Source organism: Prionailurus bengalensis, chromosome E1 (assembly GCF_016509475.1).
Source record: "Prionailurus bengalensis isolate Pbe53 chromosome E1, Fcat_Pben_1.1_paternal_pri, whole genome shotgun sequence".
In the NCBI taxonomy this organism is placed as follows: Eukaryota; Metazoa; Chordata; class Mammalia; order Carnivora; family Felidae; genus Prionailurus; species Prionailurus bengalensis.
The window spans coordinates 55,716,586-55,739,267 of NC_057347.1; the positions used below are offsets into that span (position 1 = coordinate 55,716,586).

The 22,682-nt window shown below is 54.7% G+C and overlaps 1 protein-coding gene across 10 annotated transcripts; it reads right to left on the reverse strand.

The window, feature by feature from the left end:
- Positions 1 to 382: 382 nt before the first annotated feature.
- EXOC7 (exocyst complex component 7) lies at positions 383 to 17,137 on the reverse strand. Of its 10 annotated transcripts, XM_043585620.1 has the most exons (21): positions 16,984 to 17,118; positions 16,724 to 16,789; positions 15,427 to 15,611; positions 15,131 to 15,236; positions 12,761 to 12,983; positions 10,515 to 10,682; positions 7,985 to 8,077; positions 6,997 to 7,065; positions 5,924 to 6,069; positions 5,505 to 5,657; positions 5,166 to 5,264; positions 4,796 to 4,858; positions 4,472 to 4,538; positions 3,766 to 3,804; positions 2,998 to 3,063; positions 2,583 to 2,703; positions 2,256 to 2,351; positions 1,289 to 1,352; positions 1,039 to 1,080; positions 797 to 930; positions 383 to 557 (listed from the first exon to the last, which is right to left on the reverse strand). In XM_043585620.1, the coding sequence occupies exons 1-21, from the start codon at positions 17,041 to 17,043 to the stop codon at positions 455 to 457; spliced, it is 2,163 nt and encodes a 720-aa protein (XP_043441555.1). In that variant the 5' UTR covers positions 17,044 to 17,118; the 3' UTR covers positions 383 to 454. The 10 variants fall into 10 exon arrangements, with proteins under 10 accessions (XP_043441555.1, XP_043441559.1, XP_043441557.1 ...); XM_043585624.1 differs by lacking the exon at positions 7,985 to 8,077 and having other exon boundaries at positions 16,984 to 17,117; XM_043585622.1 differs by lacking the exon at positions 6,997 to 7,065 and having other exon boundaries at positions 16,984 to 17,117.
- Between the last annotated feature and the right edge of the window lie 5,545 nt (positions 17,138 to 22,682).

Below are 22,682 nucleotides of genomic sequence, written 5' to 3' on the forward strand. Positions count from 1 at the left end.
CTGTGGCCTGCCCCTCACTGGGCCCTACCGACATTTCTGGGCTCAAGGGGGCGTTCTCCACCCCCAGCTCTGAACTGGGCCAGCGGTGGGCTATTCATATTCACTCTCCTGCTCTTGTACACATGAGGCAGCTGTGGCTATAGGCCTTGGTCTTTCTTCTTTGTCCTTTCCTGTCTGGAAGCTAGCATGCGGCCCAGGGAGGCTCAGGGTCACGAAACCTAAGGTGTGAGGGAACCCCAGGGTTCTGGGAGAGTGGTGGTCTGGGGGGCTCCAGGAAGAAATGCCAACCAGGACCCCAGGGCTCAGGGACAGGGCGCCGGGCTGGGGAAGGGGTGGAAAAAGGCCCCTGGCCCCAAGGATGTCAAAGTCACCAGGCCCAGAGGCAAGTTAACACTGGTTTATCTGTCCAATAACATGGCTGACCTGGCAGAGCCAGGCAGGAGCAGTAGCAGGCTCAGGCAGAGGTGTCAAAGAGGCGCTCGATCATGTCGCCCACCTGTTCCACGCGGTACTTGATGTACTTCTCAGGGTTCTTGGTGAAGGGCACGCTGCCATACCTGACCAGGCACTGAGGTCAGGAGGCAGGCTAGCAACCCCCCAGGTCGGTCTCAACCTTAGGCACTCCTGACAGGGCGCCCCTGAGTGACATCCCCGTCTGCCCCCCAGCAAAGCCCAGGGTGCCGGCTCTGCCACCCACACCCCCCAGCCCCTCCGTGGTTTTTTGGAAGGAGAGCAGAGACCCAGCGAGGGGGAGCGAGGGGCGTAGGGCTGGGAAGGTGGGGACCGGAGGGCTCACCTGTGCAGAAAGGCCCCATAGGTCTCCCTGACGATGTTTTTCTGAGCTTGGCGAATCTTGTCTCTCTGCTCCGTGTCAGGAATAGCCCAGGCCTTCTGGATTTTGCACAATTCTTCAAGGCCATCGTTGAAGCCCTGGCCAGCAAAAAGGTGGAAATAGAAGCGACCCAAACACAAAGACTCTGGGTCTGTGTCCCTGCCACAGCAGTGGGAAGCAGTGGAGAGGGGAGGACCCCAGCTCACCTTGAACCGCTCCTTGATCATCTGCCGCTCCTTGTCCCTCAGCTGGGGGTGGCGAGAGAGGGCAGAGAAAGCGTCCCTCAGAGCAGAGCCGCCCTGCCACTGGCTCCTTCCCCAGACACCTGAGCCTGGCCCTTTCTCCCGCTGCCCTTTGCTCGTCCCGGCGGGATGCTTGTCCGTTTTTCACCCAGAGACGTGACAACAAGTATCACATCTGCTGGACAAGCCTTCCCAGCCCGGGCCTTCCACCCACCTTGACTCCTGGTTGGAATACAGGTAGATTCTTCTCAGCGATGTAGTCAGTCACCTTTAACCAGCTGCCAGGAGGGGAGAGAAGCAGAAGGCAGAAAAGGGAGAGCTTCAGGCTGCTGCTGCTTCCCAGGGGCTGGTTTGGGGTGTGTGTGTGTGTGTGTGTGTGTGTGTTTAATGTTCATTCATATTTGAGAGACAGAGTGTAAGCTGTCAACACAGAGTCCGAGGCAGGGCTTGAACCCACGAGCCGTAAAATCATGACCTGAGCCGAAGTCGGACGCTTAACTGACTGAGCCACCCAGGCGCCCCTGGTTTGTTTTGCTTTTTAAATCTCTTGATCTACTGAGTGAGGGGGAGGTCAGCAATCAATTGGGGTCACAACTAAGCAGAACACAACTGAGATTTTTCCTTGGAAAGAGAAAACGTTCGAGCTGCTTGCTTTTAAGAACAAGAAACGGAATTCAATACGTTGAACAGATACAACCAGCTACGCTCACATCGATTTCACGGAGCATAAGGGTGGAGAAGCAGATGAGAAAGAAAGGAGGAAGCAGAGGACAAAGGAAGGAGGGAGACCGCTCACGGAAAGAAACGCGCAAAAGGAGACCCGCAAACCAAGAGGAGCAGGGAGGAGGAGCAGAAGGCGTGCCGCAGAGCGAGGCTCCGCCAGCTCAAGAGCTCTCGCGAACTCGCTCTTTGCCTGGCCTCACATCCCCTTTCGATCCTACTTAGCCTGCAGCCCTGGCAGCCCACCCTCCGGGGAGGCTGGCCACAGCAGCCCCGAGGACAAGGGCTGCGGTAGGGGAGGCGGCTTCCCTCTCCACCCTGCCAGTGTGGTTAAGTAGCAAGTGGCAGACTGGGACTGGGTCCACAGGGGAGCGCGTCCCCGTGACTGACCCCACTCTGCCTGAAGCTCGGATAGGAAAGAGGGGTAAGGGGAGGGCGTGGCGGGGGGGGGGGGGGCCCACCTGCGCTGGTAGGTCTGGATCTGCTGCTCGATGTGCTCCCGGTAGGAGCGCTCGGCTGTCTTCTGGGTCACGGCCACCAGCTGGATCAGCTCGGATCTGGGGCAGGAGCAGGGAGAGAGCAGAGGGGACGGGATCAGCTCTCAGGGCCCAAAGGTGGCCGGCCTCTGCGGCAGCACCGGTGGGGCGTGTCTCACACCACTCCAGGTCCTGGGGCCACAAGGGGTAAGGCCCTGCCTCCCCGCCTGTCCAGGCAGAGGGCACAGGCTGCCCCGCGAGGGTGGGCAGGGGACCGGGGAGAGATATACACCGGCACCTGCCGCCACTCACTTCTCCAGGGCCTTGAGGATGTAGTTGTAGTTGTTGTGCAGGAAGATGGCGCTCAGAGCCGGGTCCTCATACACCTTGGACTTGCTCAGCAAGTTCAACTGCAGGTTGCCCAGGACTTTACCTGCACAGGGAAGGACGTGGCTACATCCACCATGGCAGTGTGACCGAAACGACCCAACCCCTGGGACGCGAACCGGCTCCTACCCCTCGTCCTTGTCCCTCCCAACTCCAGACTCCACAAGCGTCGGGGGCCCCCTGCCCGCCCGGCCCCTCTGCCCCTAAATCGGAGGTTGGGTTACGATCCCAAAGGCCAAGGGTGCCCAGGAGCGGACCGGCAGTAGCAGGAGAGCAAGAAAGAAAGAAGAGGAGGCGGATATGGGGGCGGGGGGCTCCTGGCGGGCCAGACCGCACTCACAGATATACGTGCTCAGCAGGCGCTTGCTGAACTCAGAGCTGTAGCTGGTGGCTGAGGAACTGGTCTCTGGGAGAGGAGAAGGGCAGTTACTGCACTGGTGGCAGCAGCCAGGACCCTCTCCGGCCTTCCCTCGGCCCCAGGAGCCACTGTGGAAACCCTGGGAGGGGCCCCGAGCCTTCCTCGGGTAGACTGGGTGTGGAGGCGCTGGGGGCAGAGCTGGGTGTCTGCGCAGCCGCTGGGCTCCCGCCTGCTGCAGGGAGCCCTCCCTCAGACTCTTCCTGGAGCCCAGGGCCAGCCCCTCTGCGGTGACAGGGTGGCATGGTGAACGAGCCGGACTGTGATCAGCAGGAAGGCTGGCAGGACAGGAGTGGGACACCCCGTGCCCCCCCAGCCCCGACTCATGCTGGGTGCTGTCTACAAAGCCCACCTACCCCATTTGTGGGCTCCCCACGGCCTCTGCCCCTTCTCCCCCACTTCCCACAACCCCCTCTGCCCGGCCCCTCTGAACAAGCAGAAGGCCAAGGGGGAAGGGGGGGTGGGCAGGGAGGGAGGGGGCGCACAGGTGCTGGGCTAGCCTGGAGGGGGCACTCAGGGTGTCGCTTGAATAAGCTCAGGGACAGAAAGTGGCCCTGTGGGGAGCGGAGACCATTAGGAGTGCCCCGAAGACACCCATGTCCCCTCCGACCCCCGCTCCCCAGTAGGTCCTGAGTCTGTCCAGGGGCCTCTGTCCCCCATGGGGCTACACAGGGGCAGGATGGTGCTGCTTACCTCGGGGGTCTAAAGGAATATTGTATGTGTCCCCGAGAACTACGGAGTGAAAGGCAGTGCACTCAGAGGGGGAGGGGGAGAGACAAAGAAGGAAGAAAGACGCAAAGTGCAAACACAGGTTAGAAACCGTGTCCCCAAGTCAAGCAGACCCCTCCCCGTGACAGCCAGAACACAGACACTGGACCCCTGAAGGCAAGGGAGCATGCAGCGAAGTGGGGGTCCAGAGAACCGCAGGCCAGAGGCCGCTCCTGGCTCCTCGCCCCGAAAACGGACAGAGGGGGAGGGCCCGGGGGCCCCAACACATCGGGTTGGTTCTTGGTGCTCAGAAACGCCAACCTCCCCAGCTCCAGTGCCAGGGCAGTGATGAGCGGGTAGACACCAGGCCGGCCCTGGGACGCCAGCCCACGGAACGGTCAGCTGTGTGGGACTAACTGGGAGGACAGGCGAACACAAAAGCAGGTGGAGAAATGCGGAAGGAGGGGCGAGCCAGGCAGGGCATCTCCGACCCAGGGAGTGCCACTCTCCAGAGCCAGGAGGGCAGAAGGAGCAAGAAGGGGGGGAGGCTGGGACAGGAAAGGCACAGTCAAACCCCACTCCACAGGGCTGGAGGAAATCTCTTTCGGAGGTGGCCGGTAACCCCTGTGTTTCCAGACAGAGGGAGGAGTGGGGTATGGGGTAGGGGGCCCCACTGGGAGGTACCGAGTACCTTGGGAGGCCAGCATGGCACCAGCCGTCTCCTGGAAGTCCAGGAGCTGCTGTAGGAAGAGGATGGCCTGTTTGGGGAGGAAAGAAGGTCAAGGGCAGGACCTAAAGGTCAGATTACCTCCCAAACGCATCCCCTCTGACCATTCCAGGGCAAATGCAGGGCCAGGGGTCTGCCCAGGGAATAGGGTGATCGCAAGCCTCCTGCCCTGAATGAACTAGTCTACTGGGGACGCCAAGTACTTTGCCATGCATCCTGCCACCAGCATGCAGCTCTGGGCCACCCTAGGCCCCCTTCCCTCTCCAGGTGACCTGGGGCAGCACCTACATTGCTCGTGAGCTCATGCACGGTGCCATCCTTGGGCATGTTGTATTCCTTGTCCGGGTCATTCTGTGGAAAAAACAACTTCCAGAACCTGTTCCCAAAGCCTCGCCGCCCCCCCTTCCCCCCCGCTCCCAGGCCCCAGGCAGCCCGGTCTTGGTGCCACCTCCTGGCAGACAGGTGTCAGGACACCCATCAGACACAAAGGCGAGCAAGACGGGACAGGACAAGTGGGGCAGGAGCTTCACCCCTTGGGGGCTCAGGAGCCCCCTGGGAGAGAAAGGGAGGCCAGTGGGTGCTGACAGGAAGCAGGCCCCTGGTGGTCTTGCCCACAGTCCCTAGGGCAGCAGCAGCAGCAGCGGAGAGCAGAGAGCACCTTGATGTTGTCAGCAAAGTCTTCCAGTGCCTTGGCTCCCACGGTCTCCATGGAGGTGATGAGGCCGGCCAGCTTATTCTTGGTGCTGGCGGCCGTTCCCTAAGGACGCAAACACAGAGCAGTGGAACCCAGCTCCTTGCCAGCTGTTTCCCTGCCCCTCACCCCAGGGCCTCCCCTCTTGTCCGGTCACCCCGTACGTGCCCAGGGCCCCTCTGAAGCTGCTTCCACTCACCCTGCGAGCAGAGGTGTTAGGGCGGAGAAGGCGGCTCCCTCGGGAGACTGCGCCAGGCGGCAGGATCCCTCCTCCCCATGTCCCCAGGGGGTTTCCTACCCGCATACCTGGAGCACTTGGTCAAACTCGGGCTTGGTCTGCTTGAGGTGCCGCAGGATGGGGAAGACGGTGAGCACGGCAGAGAAGTCGTGCCGGATGATGGCTTTCCGGGCAGCAGACACGATGTTCTCTCCTTCCAGCATCAGCCCATCCAGCGCATCCTGAGAGAGTGGGGCGAGGGCACAGCTCACAGAGGCGCAGGGAGGTGAGAGCTGGCTCCCAGGTGTGGTAAGGGCTCCCGGAGGGGGGTGGGGGAAGACGGCATGCCCCGCAGAGGCAGCCGGCAACGGGGAGGCGCCCCAGACGCGGTGGTGGCTACGATGAAGGCTACGGACGACAGATCTGGCCCAAACTCAAGCTTCTGCAGTGACAGCTTTTGCTGGGGCATCTGGTCAGGCCCCGGGAGCAGGGTGGGGCGGGGCAGGACCTGGATCAGGGAGTCAAAGGTCTTTTTCTGATGGTGCTCGGGGATGATGTCCATCAGCAGCTGGTACTCGCTCTGGGCCAGCTTGACGAAGGCGCTGACGCAGTGAATGTAGGCGTCGGTCTCCACGTCCAGCGTGTCGTCTCTCCCTGGGGGGACAGCAGTGCCCCTGAGCGGCTGGTCTGGAGGCAGCCATTCTCCCTGCGGGGCGTGGGGGGGGCGGAATGGGTCTCCCCAGCTCCTGGCCTGTAGCCCAGGCCAGCAGCATATGGGAAAGAGGTAGACCGTTCTGGCAGAAAGCTGAGAGGGCTCTAGTGGGCCTGACCGGTTCAAGGGGAAAAACGGGGCTGAATCCAGCCTTTGTCCTGGCTTCACTTTCAGCTCTGCCGGACAGTATTTATGTCCCAGAGCATCAGGTACTCGAGGTGGCAGGGAGACGGATAAACGGATGCAGAGGCAAGAGCCCTAAATCAGCTTCCTGGCTAAGGTGCACCTGACCCCAGGACTGAGGATGGTACTAGAAAGCCACCCAGCCAGGGTGGGTGAGCAGCAGTGCCCACCCGTCTGAGAAAATGCTGGGCCACTGAAGGCAGTTATCAGCCCAGCCAGACCTTCTGGAATGTCTCAGGCAGCGGTGGGCCATGGGCTATGAGACTAGCCGGCATGGGGTCAACCTTTGAGAAAAGGTGATGTGAGTCCCAGAAAGGGAGGGCTCCCTGCCGGTCAGCTGCCCCAGCAGGAGACCCGGCCCCGCTATTGGAGGCTGGGACAGGGGCACCTGCAGGCAACCTGGTCCTATCAGCAAACGAACGGGCTCCGAGTCAGAGCTTTGGAGCTGTTGTTGGAGTCAGATGTCAGGGCTCCCTGCCCTGCGGGGAGCCACCTTCCAAGTAGCAGCAACTTCTCCCCTTGGCCCAGGCCCTGAGAGCCAGGCATGCACTCCCATCTGGAGGGAGGCAAGGAGACCTAGTGCCCAAAAGACAGACTTGAGAGAGAGACAGAGAGGCAGACAGGCCTGGCTCATCCTCAGAGCAGAGCCCTCCTCGGCTGCCCTCGGGCTGGGCTGCAGTACTCACCAGCCAGCGGCCCGTGCTTGTCGTTCAGGGCCTCCGACAGGTGCTTAACTCGGAAATCATGCTCGTGACCTAGCGAGATGTCGGCCACACAGACGCGAGCAGCGTTTATCCGGGGGTCGGGTGGGCTGCCCCTCGGGGCCAGGGAAGAAGCCCTCCATCTCCCGGGTGGGGTGTGAGATGGGGTGCAGGGGAAGGGGCGCCGGAGTGGGCTCTGAGCCCCTCCTCTGCCTGGGACCACGCTGGGAACAGCCGTTTCAAGCCTGACTTGCAGTGCCCCAGACAGTCCTTGAGAGCTGCTTCTCCAAGCCGCCCTGAGGCCAGAGAAAGCCCACGGGACCACCAAGCTCTGAAGAGCTTCTGACAGCTGCAGAGGGTCTGATGCTTGGCCCCAGGGGGTTTACCGACCTCACCCTATCAGGGAGAGAGACTCAGCTAGAGAAATGTCACTGCGGCGTGAACGGGCCAGCCTTCTTTTGTTTCCCAGGGTTATTCTTTCAAAGGAGGGTCAGGTCCACCAGGGCAGGGCTGTCCTTCCTCTGACAGGAGACAAGGAGGGACATGACCTACAGGCTGCCCATCCCCCTTGTGGCTCTCACTCCACTTTCTAAAGCTGGGGAAGGAGCGGGTGGCCCGGAGGCCTAGGCCAGCTTGGTCCTGCCGCTGCTGGTCTGAGCGTGAAAGGGCTGCCCACGACAAAGAACTTGCTCTGAGTTCAAATAGGAGACAAGGACAGAGACAGGGAGGGGAGGGAGTAGGAAGCCTCAGGGAGGGCAGAGCTGCCGGCAGCCAGACAGGACCAGGCCGAGGCCGTGAAAGCTGCCCCTGGGCCAGCTGGAACAAGAGGCACCAGGGACTTGCTGTTCCCGCCCCTGCTTCCCTCTCCAGGACTCTCCCGCGGCCCTCCTGGGGGCTTGGAGGCTCTGCCCTGCCACGAGAGTGGACACATGGTGGAGGAGGAGGGAACAGGGGAGGAACACAGAGTGATTACCTTCCAGAGGAATGAGGTTAGAGCCCCCCTTTTTCCCATCTAGACCATGCTGGGAATACTGTTTCAGAAGGTTCTGAGCCTTACGGATCGTCCCTGTCACCAGAGCCACACAGAGAGGAGATAAGAGGACCTAGGAAATGAGTGAGAGAAAACAGCAGCGGCCCTCCACCTGCCCCCCGCCCTGAGCCCCACACCCGGACCCCCCGACAGTGAGCATGCCCACACGCCATCTCTCCAGCAGGCCCCTTCCCAGGACCACCGGAGACGCTGCAGATGGGCAGGAAGGAACAGACACGGGTCGCTCTCCACACGGGGCTCCTGATTCTGCTACTACTGACCCTCATCGTTCTGGATCGAGTGCTTTTTAGAAAGTGCAGCGGGTGAAGGAGAGGAGATGGGCAAAGATCCATCAGGGGAAGCCAAAAATAAAAAACACTACTGAGTGGCATTTAAGTCAGAATAAACCAGGGCTCAGGACGGAGGAGTTGGTGACAAGGCTCTCACACCCAGAGGGCACAGCCAGGTTGGCAAAGCCTGGGGACCCCTGGAGGCCAGCAGGCCCAAGGCCCGGCCTGAAACCCCAGGCAGAGTCCCCGGCCCCAGGCATGCTCAGTGTTGGGATGTGGCTAAACAGAGGTCAACAGAAAACAGAACCCGGGGGTTGGTGAGACAGCACTGAGCTTCCTGGGACAGCAATCCCCAAGACGGAAGGCTTGGAGACCCTGAGGCAGCCTGGCCCCGTGCACCAAAGCCACCTGAACCCCCAAAGCAATGGGAAAAAAACTCAGAAGCTAGGATGGGGGGGCGGTTAACAGAAGCCACGGCACAGAGCCAGAGGGAGGGCAGTAGAAAGGGTGCATGCTCTCGGCATGGGGGGAAAAAACAACAGTTAGTATCACAAGTGAAAACAACAACGAAAACAAAACTGCAGTGCCTACAGCCTCCAGGGTCAGCCACCTCTGCGGGAATGAGACATCTCAGGGCAGAAAATGCGGGCAAATGAAATAGCTTTTAAAATGGACGAGGACAGCTCCCTCGATAATGAAATGCACTGGGAGGGGGGACGAGGTCCTCGTAGCTAACTCTGGTCCATCTTCCCTGGAGACTCCTGTGTCCCCCCACCCCCTCCCATGTCTCTGATCAGAGTGAGGCGGCTTGGGTCCTGGCAGCCCCCTCCCCAAAAAAGCTGGGGGAAAAGGAGCCAGGTCTGGAGTGGCTCATTTCTTTCTGTTTGTACCACATCACAATTAGCTACTAATGACCAGGTTCAGGGCCTCAGCTCAGCACCTGTCTCCCTGTGCTCTCCCCATTCGCCAAGCGGTCCTGCTAATGAGCGAATCAGATTCCTGCCCCACAACAGACCAGGAACAGATGGGCTTGCAGACAGGCCTCGAGGAGCCTAGATAGCACGCTGCCATGGGTGTGGACGGGGGACGCTGATCGGGCAGCCGCCAAACCCATCAGGCACCCAATTACCACAGAGACGCTGAGGCTGGTATTAAATTACCGACCAACTGAGGCCTCCCTGCTCCTCTCCTCTGAGCCAGGAATTGACGTCCCAGAGGCCCGATTCCCTAGTTTCCAACATGGGTCCTAACCTACTGGCAGCTGACAAGTCTGGAAACCCCACAGCAACTGCAGGGATCCTCACAGCCAGAGTTTGCTTCTGGGGCCCATAAGCCAAGGACAGATTAGGCCCACTGTGAGCCCCGGCATGGCCAGCCAGCACTCTTGGGCCACTGCAGACCGGGTCCCGCGGCCCCCCCGACGTGGGCCTGTCAGAGAAGAGACAGGGGAAGAGAGCACAGACTGGCCGAGGCAGGCAGCCTCAGAGCCTCGAGGCCCCTGCCCAACCCACAAAGGCACGGGGATAGATTGAATGTGTGCAGGCAGCTGCAGCCCAGCGGGCTGGCTTAGCACAGTCACTGTTTGGAGCCGGTTTTCTAGGTGACCGCCGGGACAGTCACCCTGGCGGGGAGAAGGCGGTGCACTTCCTGCGCCGGGGCCACCAGGCCCAGCTTCCCCAGCCCTCTGCTCACTTGGGCCCTGAGGGGCATGGGCAGGTCGGGAAGGAACGCCCTACACACAGCCTGCTGTCACGAGGCGGGGGGGGGGGGTCCCCCAGGTCCCCCAGGCCACACAGGGCACGTGCCTGCCGCCGCAGCTCGGCAGTGTGGGCTAAGGTGGAAGAGGCCCCTGGTTTCACGAGCTTTCTCTCCCTGGTGCTGGTCACGGCAGCCCCTCGCCCTGCGATATCCTAGCCTCTCTTTCAGCCGAGGGCTGCAGCTCTCGGCAGCCTGACACAGCCAGGCTTGCCAAGCTGCGGCTGGCACGTGGGGACGTTTCACCTGGAGCACGGAGCCTCGGTGGACGGGGCTCGCTAGGTGGGTAGACACCTGCTCTCTGCCCTGGGTACCTACGGTCAGGGGTCACCGTGAAGACAGGCTCTGGAGGACCAACACTGCTAACCCCAGGGCGGCCGAAAGCAAGGCAGGTCCCACGCAGCCTTCCGGCTGGGGCGGGGGCTCACCTGGCCTCTTGGTGGGCTTCTTGGTGGGCGTGTCTTTCCTCTTGTTGGGGATAGCAGGGGAGTAGGGCACCCCAGAGGAACAACTGCTCTTCCGGAAGTGTTCCTTCAGGCCCTTGAGGGAGCGGTCTAGCTGGCTGGAGCGAATTTGGTAGTAGACATTCATGAAATCTGGGGAGAGACGGGGTGACAGCGCTGTGGCAGGTCCCTGCCTCTGCCCTGCCATGGGACCCTCTCTCCCCACTCCGTGCAGCGTGCAGGGCAACAACAGAGCTCACTGTTTCTGCCCGCTAACCCGTTTGTAGCACCTGCTGTGGCTCCCAGCCACCCCCATAGCCTGATCCCAAATCAGGCTGTTTTTAATTTTTTTTTTTTTTTTAACGTTTATTTATTTTTGAAGGGGAGAGAGACAGAGCGTGAGTGGGGGAGGGGCAGAGAGAGAGGGAGACACAGAATCCGAAGCAGGCTCCGGGCTCTGAGCTGTCAGCACAGAGCCCGATGCAGGGCTCGAACTCACGAACCATGAGATCAACACCTGAGCCGAAGTCGGACGCCCAGCCGACTGAGCCACCCAGGCACCCCATCAGGCTGTCTTTAGAAAAGGAAAATATCCCCCAGAAAAACCGATGATTACGTTTCAAAGCTACGTTTTTTTTAGATAAAAAAAATAGAAAACTAACATCCAGATTCACCTTGGTAAGGGGACAAAGGACGTGAGCAATTGACAGGAGGCAAAGAGACAACGGAATGTCTTGGTGAAGGAAAAACACGCTCTATCTTTAGCTGTTAATGAGGTGCAAATTAAAAAAAAAAAAAAAAAAGGACTGTGACAGCCCTAGATGAGATAAATGAAGTTAATGAAGACGAAAGAGCCATGGGACCGTCGTGGGACTGTCAACTGGCCCCACTGACCTGGAGAGGAGCTCACAATGGCACAAGGTTACAGATCTGTTTGGGCACTTCTATCCAATAATTGCATCTTTGAGAAAACGCCCAACGACTCCCTACGTAAGAAAAGCAATCCACACAAGTATGCTTACTGCAGCACTATTCATCAATACCAGAAAACTGGCACATCCAAAAACTCGAGTGAGCAAGGAAACACGCCATGGTACATTTCAGTAGGTCCCAACAAATGGGTCACGAGGAGCCCCGATGTAAAAAATGGGCCAAAGCACAGAGGCTCTGGCTGAAGGGTGCTGAGGGGTCTGGAGGCTATGCACTGGCCTCCCTCTTCTCCCCAGAGAGCCCCTAAAAATGCCCCGCCGACCCCGAGGCCCCCCAAAGTGCAGCTTATGAGCCATGATGGGTTCACAAGGTAACCACCTGTAGCCCTGAGACCTGTCACCACGCAGTCCGTGAAGGAAGGAGAGGGTAACAGTAATGCACACTGACAGCGTGTGTGTATATGCTAACAAATAGAAGGAGGGCTTGGGGGGGCTAAAAAACCTTAAAATTGAATATTCGTTGGAGTTTTTGTTTTCTAAAATTTTTGCTTGACTCAAGATTTTTTTTTTTTTTTAAATTCTAGGACCGGCTAAAGAAATGATGTTACCACCATACCGCAGAACATATGCAACTGTTAAAAAGCACAAAGGCTTTCTGCACTACTTGAAGTCTTTGTGACTGGGGGCACCTGGGTGGCTTAGTCAGTTAAACGTCCGACTTCGGCTCAGGTCATGATCTTGCAATTCACGGGTTCGAGCCTCGCACTGGGCTCTGCACTGACCGTGTGGTGGAGCCTGCCTCAGCTCCTGTCTCCCTCTCTCTCAAAAATAAATAAACATCGGGGCGCCTGGGTGGCGCAATCGGTTGAGTGTCCGACCCTTGGTTTCGGCTCAGGTCATGATCTCGCGGTTCATGAGCTCAAGTCCCGTGTCAGGCTCTGTGCTGACAGGGCAGACCCTGCTTGGGATTCTCTCCCTCTCTCTGCCCCTACACCACTTGCTTTCTCTCTCTCTCTCTCTCTCTCTCTTTGAATAAATAAGTAAACTTTAAAAAAATAAGCATCGGAGTCTTCATAACTAATCAAAAAAGTAAAGAAATAGGAGATTAAGATATATAAAGAAAAGCCTAAATTCGGCCACATTCACAATTTGACACGTAAACTGTAGATCATTGCTCATGTGTGATTTCCTACTAACCTCCTTTTTATTAAAAAAACAACAAAATCCAGATGGATTAAAGAAATAAACGGGGAAAAAAAAAAAATCCCACTCCGTCTGGCCTTGTCACCTGGGCCCTCTCACCTTGGTTGCGGCCGTATTCCACCAGCCAGCGGGAGATGCGGATCACATCCTGGAGCACTCCCTCGGGCAGGTGCTCCAGGGGCACCTCCTCCTGGACCTCCAGCTCATCCTCACCGCTGATCAGATCCAGGATGAGCACAGGGGAGACAACCTTACTGTGCCTGGTCATCAGGCTGCGGAACTCGGACTCCAGAGACTCCTTTCCCCGCTCAAACAGCAGTTTCTAGGGGGACAAGGGAAGGAAGGAAGGGAGAGGGTTTGAGGCTGCTTCGGCATTCAGCTGGCCCCTCCTCTGCCTTCACTTCCTTTAACCCCGAGAAAAAAAGACCATGAAGCCCCCCTTGCTATGTCTTTGCCTCGTGTTCTCTCAAAGTGTAATTTCACGGGTGAAACTCAAAGTTTTTTAAGATGCAGGTGCTTCATAAATATTGGCTGACTGTTTTCTCACTGAGCCATTAATGTGTCCTCTTGTCAGAAAATGGTTTGCAGGGGCGCCTGGGTGGCTTAGCCGGTTAAGCATCCAACTCTGAATCTCGGCTCAGGTCATGATCTCACAGGTTCACGAGTTCGAGCCCTGCATCGGGCTACGCACTGTCAGTGCAGAGCCTGTTTGGGACTCTCTCTCCTCCCTCTCTCTTTGGCCCTCCCCCGCTTGCGTTCTCTCAGAATAATAAAAAAAAAAAAAAAAAAAAGAAGAAGAAAATGGTTTGCAAAAGAAAAAAATAGATCAATTGAACAATGTCAAACGAAAAACTTCTGGGCTGCAAAGGACACCATCAAAAAAGTGGAAAAACAGGGGTGCCTGGGTGGCTCAGTCAGTTGGGCGTCCGACTTCGGCTCAGGTCATGATCTCGCAGTCTGTGAGTTCGAGCCCCGCATCGGGCTCTGGGCTGACAGCTCAGAGCCTGGAGCCTGTTTCGGATTCTGTGTCTCCCTCTCTCTCTGACCCTCCCCTGCTCATGCTCTGTCTCTCTCTGTCTCAAAAATAAATAAATGTTAAAAAAAATTTAAAAAAAAAGTGGAAAAACAACCCACAGGATGAGAGAAAACATCTGCAAATTGTATATCTGATAAGGAACAGATATCCAGAACATCCAAGAGAAGAGAAAACATGTGTCCACGCAAAGAGTGTACATGAGGGTTCACAGCAATGCTACTCATAATGGCCAAAAAATGGAGAGTCCATCAAGTGGAGAACGGAGAACCAGAAGAATGTGGGCCATCCACACAATTCGGTATTATTCAGCCATACCCAGGACTGAACACTGACATACAACACTATGTGCATGAACCTTGAAAACATTATGCTAAGTGAAAGGCAGACACAAAAGGTCACATATTATACGACCCTATTCACATCAGAAGCCTGGAAGAGACAAATCTGGGGAAAGAGAGCACAGACCAGTGACTCGCAGAAGCTGGGTGAACGGGAAGAGGGGTGGAGGGGCATGGCCGCCAGTGGGTTCGGGGTTCCTGTTCGGGTGATCAAAGTGTTCTCAAATCGGTCCCAGGGACGTCGTGCGACTCTGTGATTATACTAGAACCAGTGAACTGCATACTTTAAGTGAGCAAACGTTATGGTATGTGAACTGTATCTCAATAAAGATGTTTCAAAAACGAGAGAGGAGGGGCACCTAGGTGGCTCAGTCGGGTGGGCATCCGACTTTGGCTCAGGTCATAATCTCGCGGTTTGTGGGTTCAAGCCCTGCATTGGGCTCTGTACTGACAGCTCAGAGCCTGGAGCCTGCTTCGGATTCTGTGTCTCCCTCTCTCTCTGCCCTTCCCCTGCTCATGCTCTGTCTCTCTCTCAAAAATAAGAAACATTAAAAAAAAATTTAATGGCAAATTTTATATTATGTATTTTTTTTTTTTTTTTACCATAGCAGAAAAAACACAAATCCATGTATAAAGATCAAATGTTAAATTTATGGGACGCCTGGGTGGCTCTGTTGGTTGAACACCCGACTCTTGATTTTGGCTCAGGTCATGATCCCAAGGTCGTGGCATCGAGCCCTGCATTGGGCTCCTTGCTGAGCAGGGAGCCTGCTTAAGATTCTGTCTCCCCCTCTCCTTCTCCCCCTCTCCCCAACTTGCGTTTGTGCACTCTCTCTCTCTAGTAAAAAAATAAGTATAAGAATAAAACATATTTATATTTGATATGTAGTTTATAGTTCAAATTATAAAGATGTACTAAAAATGTGTTATCTATAATTCCTGATGCAGAAATCTTAATGCCTACAGTATGCATATTGTATTACCTACCACTCTTTCTTCCATATGTTCTCTTTTAAGCTGGTCCAGTGTCCCTCATGAGACCAGGACAGGGGCTGGTGTCCCCAAACCTCCCACATCAGCCCGCGGGCCCCTCACCACTTTGTTGAGCTCTGGGCTGTCTGGGCTATTGTCCTGGAAATACTCCACCGCCTTCTGAATCTTGGCCATGCTCCCCAGATACTCTTCCAGCCTGCCTGTGGGGCTGTGAAGGAGAAGAGGTGCATTAGCTCGGGCAGTGGAAGATGAAAAGGAACGACCATGTGAACGGTATTTGGAAGAGAAGAGAATTAGCACAGAGAATTCTAGGCTCAAATATTCAAGCCCTCCTTTCGAAAGCCTAGGGTCACTGGCCCGAGAGGTGTTAGCCATGGGACCCTCTGGCCCTAGCTCACCCCTCCCTGATGATTTTCTCAGTGTCACTGGCCACATGGTAGTAGCTGATGACGTGGTCCAGGCAGGATAGAGTCTTCTCAACATTCTCCTGCAGCCGCTGCAGGTTCTCTGTCTGCTTGTGCACAGGGATGATGGAATTCTCCAGTTTCATAAGGCGGCTCTCAAAGGAGGACAGGATAGACACCTGCGGAGGGCAGCCCAGTCTCAGGACTCAGGGTTGTCCCCGGACCGCTTCTACCCACCCACGGGGTCTTTGGCATTTGCTGCCTTTTCTCTGGCTTTCTAGATAATAAAGTCCATGAGGGAAGGGAGAGGGTGTACTTGTTCACCACTGTACCCCCAGCACCCCCCATGTGCAGAGCACAGAGGAGGCGGTCCAGATAAACTGGATGAAGTTTGATTTGAGGGCAGGCCAAGCATCAAATGAACTCCTTCTAAGGTAATCACCCCAGGATGGCTTCCCTTCCGCCCTCTGAAGCCAAATCTCAATTTCACCTTCTCTCTGAAGCTTTCCTAGATTGAACGGGAAGTGGTTTCATACAGAGTAGCCTCCAATGCATTGCTCGTACCTTCAAAACCCTCTCTCTCTAAGGGCGAATCTCATTAAATAAGGACTAGAACTTTATGATTGTGGTACTTAACACATAGCCAAGTTTGTATCTACTCAATTTGAGCTTTCCCAGTCTCTTCTAGAAATAAGGAAGGAAACTCGTATTTGTTGAACACCTATTGTAGACCAGGTACTATGCAAGATGCATTCCCATTGGCTCCTATGACCTTCACAGCCACTTTGGGAGGCTGGCATCGTCTCTTAGCAGACGAGTTAACTAAAGGTCAGAGTTACCTGTCAGGAGCCACACACACATAAGACGATCTGTCTGATTTCAAAGCTCCATCTACCCCTAAAGCCCTCTGAGGTGAAGGCTGAGTTTACTCTGCCTCCGAATCTCAGGCTAACCTGGTCCTCTGATCATCACTTGAATTGAGGATGAGACAGGACCAGTACTACCTAGCCCACGTAAATCAGTCTCGCTAAATGACTGAGGAAGGGGGGAAGGAAGAATGGAGAGCTTGGACAGAAAGCCGAAAAGTCTGCGCCAGCAGGGGCTACGGCATCCCCAGTGAAGGGGCGGAAAAGGGGAAGAGAGCTAGATAAGACACCCACACTGTTGCTAGAGAAACCCTCACATTACCACCATCACAACCCCTGGCCTTCTGTACCGTTACCGCCAGGAAAAGGGCTCTCCCCCAGGGTCTGGAGACCTGTCTGGCCCTCCCACCCGAGGGGTTACTCACCATGTTCTTGGTGAGCTGGTCGCTCTTCTCCAGGCTGTCTCTGATGAAGGACAGCGTCTCTTCCTCCTGGGGGAAGCGGGGGAAGGACATCTCAAGAAGCCGGAGGCTAAAGCAGACCATCGCGTCCAACCTCACGGCCTCGCCCCCAACCCCTTCTCCTCGCAGGGTGTGCTCCCTCCTAGCCCTGTCTCCTCCCTGAGTAGAAGCTCTGGCCCGGATCTCGGCCCCTTCCCTCACCTGCTTCCCAGCCCCAGCCTCACCTGCTTCAGCTTGTCCTCGATCTCCCGCCGCCGGGCGGACGCCTCCTGCGGGGGGATCATCGCCTCGGCCCAGCAGCTCCCACTCCCTTGTGCCTGGCCTCTGCGAGCCTTCTCGGCTCCCGTCTGTGCCACACCCACTTCCGCCTTTGGTCCCTCCCCGGGGCGCGCTGGTGGTGCCATGTTGGGAGTGGCAGTCGGAACTGAGCTTGCGCGGAACTAAGTAAAAGGCGGGTGCAGGTGGCCATCTTGGGTGTGGCAAGGGCGGGTTCCCTGCCTCGTCCGAAAAGGTTCACAAGTGGCGTTGTATTGCGCGGCCGGCAGGACGGTGACAGCTCGTTTGCCGTCTTCGTATGCATGCTGACCCTTTGGACAAAGGCCGCTGGGGAAGACCACAAATTTGTTTCCCTAGATCGCATTTTGTGTCCAGGCACCGATAATCGCGTTCCCCGCAGACCGCAGCACGAAGCGTGTCACACCGTAGGCCCCGAATGTGTGGCCATTTAATGAACTAGGGGCTTGCGTAGTGGCTTCTTCTTTCCTACAGTACGCAAAACTTTATGGAGCGGGCCGTGTGTGCAAGCCCCGGACCGGGAGCTGGGGACAGAGTGATCGCTCATGACCCGGGTGTCAGCCATAACCATCATCCTGGCTTGTGTGGGGCCGGCCAAATTCCCGGGGCTGGCGGAGTCCTCGGAGCATCCATCCGGGGGCTTGGAGCTTGCAGTCCAAGCCGCACCCTACAGCAGCAGTTTTGGAGAGAGCTCTGGTTTTATTTGTTGGGGGCGGGGGGGAGGGGGTTAGGGAGGAACCAGGCTGCGGGTAGAGAAGGGTCTTCTGCTGGGAGCTTACCTAGATCGGGAAAAGGTACAAGGCGGAAGGCTGAACGATCCGAAACCTGCCTGAGGGATTGAGGCCCAGCATCTTAACTATTATCAGTTAGGGAAAGATGGGCGCCTGTCTGTCTGCAGGGATTCAGACCCACAGGGAGCATTTTTCACAGAGGCTTTGGGGCAATGAGATAAGGCTTGGAAGGCTGGCAGGGCCCCTTCTCCAGAGTTCCAAAACATCCTAACTCCTCTGCCCAGAACTTCCACTGACCACAGCTGCAGGGGCCCTGCGTTCAAGGTCCCTGCAGAGCGCTGGATGTTCTGTATTCACAAGACTCAGCTCCTGCAAAACCTAATGTCACTCCTTCCTCCATCCCTTCCCTGCCCACCCTCCCCTAATCCTTGGGGAGGTAAATGGCTGTGTGGTTTTCCTGCGTTCCTCTACGGACTCAGCATCCAGGCGGAAGGGGACAGGCAACAAGGCATGTACTGGTGGGTGAGACTATTTCAGGATACCAAGCCATAGCATCCCCAAGGTCACCCCAGGACCCACCACATCAAAGAGGAGGGAGGACAAGATGGGACCAAGAGCCCAGAGAGGGATTGGGCAGCACTTCCACTGGGGCAGGAGGACAGTTACAAAAGTGGCATTGAAGGAAATCCCCATGAAGCACAGCCCCCTTGCAGATGGGGCAGATAAGAAAACAGATTCATTGTGGAAGGGCACCTGGGATGATTTCACTGAGGTAGTCGTCATGCAATCCTAAGAACTACGTAACGGGGAAAGTTTAAACAGTGAGGTGCCACGGTACAGAATGAAGGCCAGGAGGGCTACCGTGGAAAAGGCTTTGAGCTCAGCGGAGCAGCCCAGAGGGGCTCCTTCAGCACCTACTTCTCTGAACAGTTCCTAGCCCACAGGAGATGCTCCAGAAAAGTATTGATAACCTCATGCTCTGGAAGTCTTAAGATCCCTGTGGTGGCGGACAAATACCTTGAACTTTGTACAGTACCATTGCATTTTTGCAAATAAGTTACAGGTGTATATGCTTTTTTGTATTTTCTCAGATCTCCCTAAGTGTACTTTGGTAGCCAGCTATCCTGTACTGAGAGCCCTCTGTTTGCCCATCTCTGTGACAAATACCATCCTGACTCCTTATCTCATCTAATCCTCACAATAAACTTACAAGTCAGGCACAGCTGTTGTCTCCCTTCTGCAGATGAGAGAGGTCAGGTGCACTAAGTCAACACAGCTGGCTGGGAGCGGGGGCAGCTGAGGCGGCTCCCTGCCTCTGCACCGCTGGGTGGCTCAGGAGTGTTGTTTGTTGCCATGCAAAACCGCCAATCTGATTTTCGAGAAAATCCATTGTAAAAAGGAGGTTATGTTTATGACAACCATATCTAGTAAAAGTAGACAGAATGAAAGACGAGTTTAAATCATTCTCAGCCCAATGTCAGGCGTGTGTTGACAAGCAAACAGTGATTCAGTGAAAGCTGTAATTCACCAGCTATAGTCGGCATGAGCTGCTTTGGCAAAAGGAGCGAGTGGTGTTTTGTTTGGTTACAGACTCAGAAGCCTTGCTTTTCATTCGGAAATTTGTGCGGAACACAAAGGGGGCGATCACAGCCAAGCCCCCCCGCCCCCGCCCCCCCCCCCCCCCCCGTCCACTCAGAGACTCTCTTTCCAGAAGGAAGGAGGGTGGAAGAGCCCTCTCTCCCCCAACAGTGTGTTCTTTAGTTTGGTAGCTTCCTAATTCCAGACTTTGTGCTCTCCCTGAGGAACCAAGTATAGAATTCCTCCAAACCAATGTTTCCTGGCCCTGTAGTGATACTGAACTTGTGTGTGCCAGGAAATACATGGCTGGCCTTACAGACATTGAAAATATGGTTGACGAGCGGCAAGAAAGACTTCAGGAAAACACAAAGTACTGAAATGGTAAGCAGAGTAGATGGGTGATTCCGTTTCTCCAGTTTCGAAACACAATGAGTTTAAGTTACTTTTCTATTAAAACACTTCTAAGAAAACAAATTTTCCTTTTTTCAGTAATGATCAAAAATAGCCTGTCTCAGGGTGCCTGGCTGGCTCAGTCAGGAGAGCATAGGACTCTTGATCTCAGGTTGTAAGTTTGAGCCCCACGGTGGGTATGGAACCTACTTTAAAAAAAAAGGGAGGGGGGCGCCTGGGTGGCTCAGTCGGTTGAGCGTCCGACTTCGGCTCAGGTCATGATCTCACAGCTCGTGGGTTCGAGCCCTGCGTCGGGCTCTGTGCTGACAGCTCGGAGCCTGGAGCCTGCTTCCGATTCTGTGTCTCCCTCTCTCTCTGCCCCTTTTCTGCTCACACTGTGTCTCTCTCTCTCTTTCTCTCTCTCAAAAACAAATAGGGGCACCTGGGTGGCTCAGTCGGTTAAGTGTCCGACTTCAACTCAGGTCACGATTTCACGGTCCATGAATTCGAGCCCCACGTCAGGCTCTGGGCTGATGGCTCAGAGCCTGAAGCCTGCTTCAGATTCTGTGTCTCCCTCTCTCTCTGCCCCTCCCCCGTTCATGCTCTGTCTCTCTCTGTCTCAAAAATAAATAAACGTTAAAAAAAATGTTTTAAAAACCAAATAAACATTAAAAAAAATTAGAAGTCAGTGAAATTGAAGACAGAAAAGTAATAGAGAAAATCAAGGAAGTCAAAAGTTGGTTCTTTCAAAAGAAAATCAATAAAATTGATAACTTCTACTCAAATTAATCAAGGAAAAAAAAGGGAGGACACAAATTACTAACATCAGAAATGAAACAGGGGTCATCGTTACTGAGCCCATGGACATTAAGAGGATAATAAGCAATATGATGAACAACTCTATGTTCTGAAATTTAACTTAGTGGAAACAGACCAATTTACCGAAAGACACAATCTACCAAAACTCACGCAAAGAGAAAGAAATAATCTGAATAGGGCTATATCTGTTAAAGATGTTTAATGAATAATTAAGAAACTTCCAAAACAGAAAGCACCAAGGCCAGATGGGTTCACTGATGAAGTCAACCAAAGATTTAAGGAAGAAATGATACCAATTCTCTACACTCTCTTTCCGAAAATGGAAGCAGAAGAAATACTTCCAAACCCATTCTGGGAGGTCAGCATTACCCTAAAACTAAAACCAGTTAAAGGCATTACAAGAAAGAAAAATTGCAGGGGCATCTGGGCGGCTCAGTTGGGTAAGTGTCCAGCTCTTGATTTTGGTAATGTCATGATCTTGCGGTTCGTGGGTTCGAGCCCCATTTGGGGCTCCACGCTGACAGCACGGGGCCTGCCTTGGGACACTGTCTCCCTCTCTCTCTGCCCCTTGCTCGCTTGCCTGCTATTTTTCTCTCAAAAATAAATAAACATTAAAAAAAACCTGCAGGGGCGCCTGGGTGGCGCAGTCGGTGAAGCGTCCGACTTCAGCCAGGTCACGATCTCACGGTCCGTGAGTTCGAGCCCCGCGACGGGCTCTGGGCTGATGGCTCGGAGCCTGGAGCCTGTTTCCGATTCTGTGTCTCCCTCTCTCTCTGCCCCTGCCCCATTCACGCTCTGTCTCTCTCTGTCCCAAAAAATAAATAAACGTTGGGAAAAAAAAAAAAAAGAATGTTACTTCTTTAAAAAAAAAATTAAATTAAATTTAAAAAATAAAAAATAAATTAAAAAAACCTGCAGAACAGTATCTCTCATGAATACAGATGCAACAATACTCAAAATATTAGCAAATCAAATCCAACAATGTATAAAAAGAATTATAACACCACGACTAGGTGGGATTTATTCCAGGTATGAAAGGCTGGTTCAACATTTGAAAGCCAATTGAAGTAATTCATGATATTAAACATATCAAAAGATACAAAAAAAGCATTTGACAAAATCTAACATCCATTTGTGAGAAAAAATTTTTCATCAAAAACCTAGGAATGAAGGCGCTTGGGTGGCTCAGTCGGTTAAGCATCCGACTTCAGCTCAGGTCATGATCTCAAGGTTCAGTTTATGAGTTCAAGCCCCACACTGGGCTCTCTGCTGTGAGCGAGGAACCCACTTCTGATCCTCTGTCCCCCTTTCTCTCTGCCCCTCCCCCCTCAAAAATAAATAAGCATTAAAAAAAAAATAAAACAAAACCAGGGGCTCAGTCAGTTAATCCACTGACTTCAGCTCAGGTCATGATCTCGCAGTTCGTGACTTCGAGTCCTGCGTCGGGCTCTGTGCTGACAGCTCAGAGCCTGGAGCCTGTTTCGGATTCTGTGTCTCCCTCTCTCTCTGCTCCTCCCCTGCTCATACTCTGAGCCTGTCTCTCTCTCTCAAAAATAAACAAACATTAAAAAAAATTTTTTTAAAGCAACACAACTCTATTGTTCAATACATTCAATACATGTAATGTTTCATATTTCCTTTGGGTCTTTTTTGGTCTTCTCAGAAAAACTTCCTAGGTAGTCTCCATTTTATTTTTAGTTCATTTATTTTAAAATGAACTTTAAAATCATTTTCACAATTGCCCACTGAATGTCCCCTGAGTAAACTGGTTGAATGGAGGTCTTCAAAGAGGCTGGGAGGTCACAAGGGGACCTATGCCCACTTGAGGGCTGCAGGCAAAGTGTGACCTTGGAAAGGGGGTCTGGACCAGAGCTGGGACCAGAGAATTCCTGGTGGAGCCCGTGAAGCGGCCGGCAGAGAGCGAGACCCACCACCAGGAAGAGCCCCACAGGCAAGAGCGAGGGCTGAGGAGTGGCCAGGCCCCAGGGAGTCCCGTGGAGGGCAGCTCAAAGGCAGGCAAGAATCAACTGGTCCTCACAGTTGAGTGACAAAAGCCAGAGGGAAGCTCGGCCTCCGGGGCTGGTGTCAGGCATGTGACAGGAAGGCCTGGG